The following is a 1,288-nucleotide window of genomic DNA, read 5'->3' as shown; positions in this document are numbered from 1 at the left end:
GTTCACAGAATGATTTATTGGGCGGGAAGTGTCAAATACACCCATGTCTTCCCGATTTAGCAAAAATGGCATTTCTTTCATGTAGGCTCTGACGGATTTTGATTATAGTTATTATTTTTTTCTCTATGCATTGTCCCGCAGTCAAATGTTGTCAGCAGCTATATAAATGTTTATCGGTACGTGAAAGGGAAATATTCAAAACTTTACGATAACTTTTATTTTCTCCTGCGTTATTAAAAAATCTGGGCAGTACAAAAGCAAAATTATGGCAAATGTACACGAGTCCTTGTCTGCATTATTAGGGCTTAAATCAGCCCCATTTTCTCAGCTGTTTCGCGTTGACTCCTTTGATAAAAGGAACGCGCTTGCTCTACGGTCTCCCGCTAAGTAATACAAAACGCGGTTAACCGATGTAGTTCTTCCTCACTTCTGTTCGCTCCCTTTCAAGCCTGACAGCTGTTGCAGGTCGAACTTTTGCCGTGGTTGTGGTCTACTGGCGACGAGAAACCGCTCCCAAGTAGATGCAAGAGCCTGAAAAAGTGTGTAAGAATCTGAAAAGTGTGTTGGATGTGTTATCCATTTCTCTCCCTTTCTAGTTTCGAGTTATCTAGGTGCTGTCGTACCCTCGAGCAAAAATGCCACTCGTTCAGGTCTTCGTTAGCTTCATGGCACGAAGTCAATGCCCCATTTGCCCTGTACCCATGAAGACCCAACGAATTGCACGCTCACGAGGCCTTAGCCACCCAGCCCTAGCGAAGACGTTATCCGCATTGCCTAAACTTCGCCGTTTTTCAGAACGTCGTAAAGAAAACGGACGATTTTAGTCTCGTGCCTTTTGCGACTTTGCAGAAGTTCAGATGGGTTTGTTACGTTCCTGGTGCTGTGGCCAGGTGTTCGAATTGGCAGCATTTATCCGGTCTGTATCCAGCTTAATCTGCTAACGTGCTCTGACGTGTAGCTAGCTCTATTACTCGACTAAATTGCTTCTTAAAATGCCACTAATGACATCCTCTCCCTTCCTCCTCCCCCCACACAGGTGACTACCGCGCAGAACTACCTGTCGGACTTCGCCCTGGAGCGGCCGGCGAACCTCCCGTCCATCAGGCAACTGGAGGTGATGTGCGGCAAGGACCACCTCACCGTCCAGCTCTCCTTCAGCGCGCCCTTCCAGGTACGCAGGGGATCACCGCTTGCTCTCGGGCTCTCTTGATCGAGGAGGATGATTAAGCTGAGTAAAAAAGTAAAAAAGAACGTAAAAAATATTTTTAAAAAGTGACAAAAGAAATAC

General features: G+C 46.1%; 1 protein-coding gene across 1 annotated transcript in view; it reads left to right on the top strand.

Moving 5' to 3' along the window:
- Positions 1 to 1,288, top strand: part of LOC119593779 — a gene marked incomplete in the record, with an annotated part of 15,242 nt that overhangs the window by 8,990 nt on the left and 4,964 nt on the right. The window contains 1 exon segment of the mRNA XM_037942803.1: positions 1,037 to 1,171. Within this exon segment, the coding sequence (XP_037798731.1) occupies positions 1,037 to 1,171 (135 nt within the window).

This window comes from Penaeus monodon, chromosome 32 (genome assembly GCF_015228065.2).
Source record: "Penaeus monodon isolate SGIC_2016 chromosome 32, NSTDA_Pmon_1, whole genome shotgun sequence".
Taxonomy (NCBI): Eukaryota; Metazoa; Arthropoda; class Malacostraca; order Decapoda; family Penaeidae; genus Penaeus; species Penaeus monodon.
This window is presented reverse-complemented; position numbering and strand designations above follow the sequence as displayed.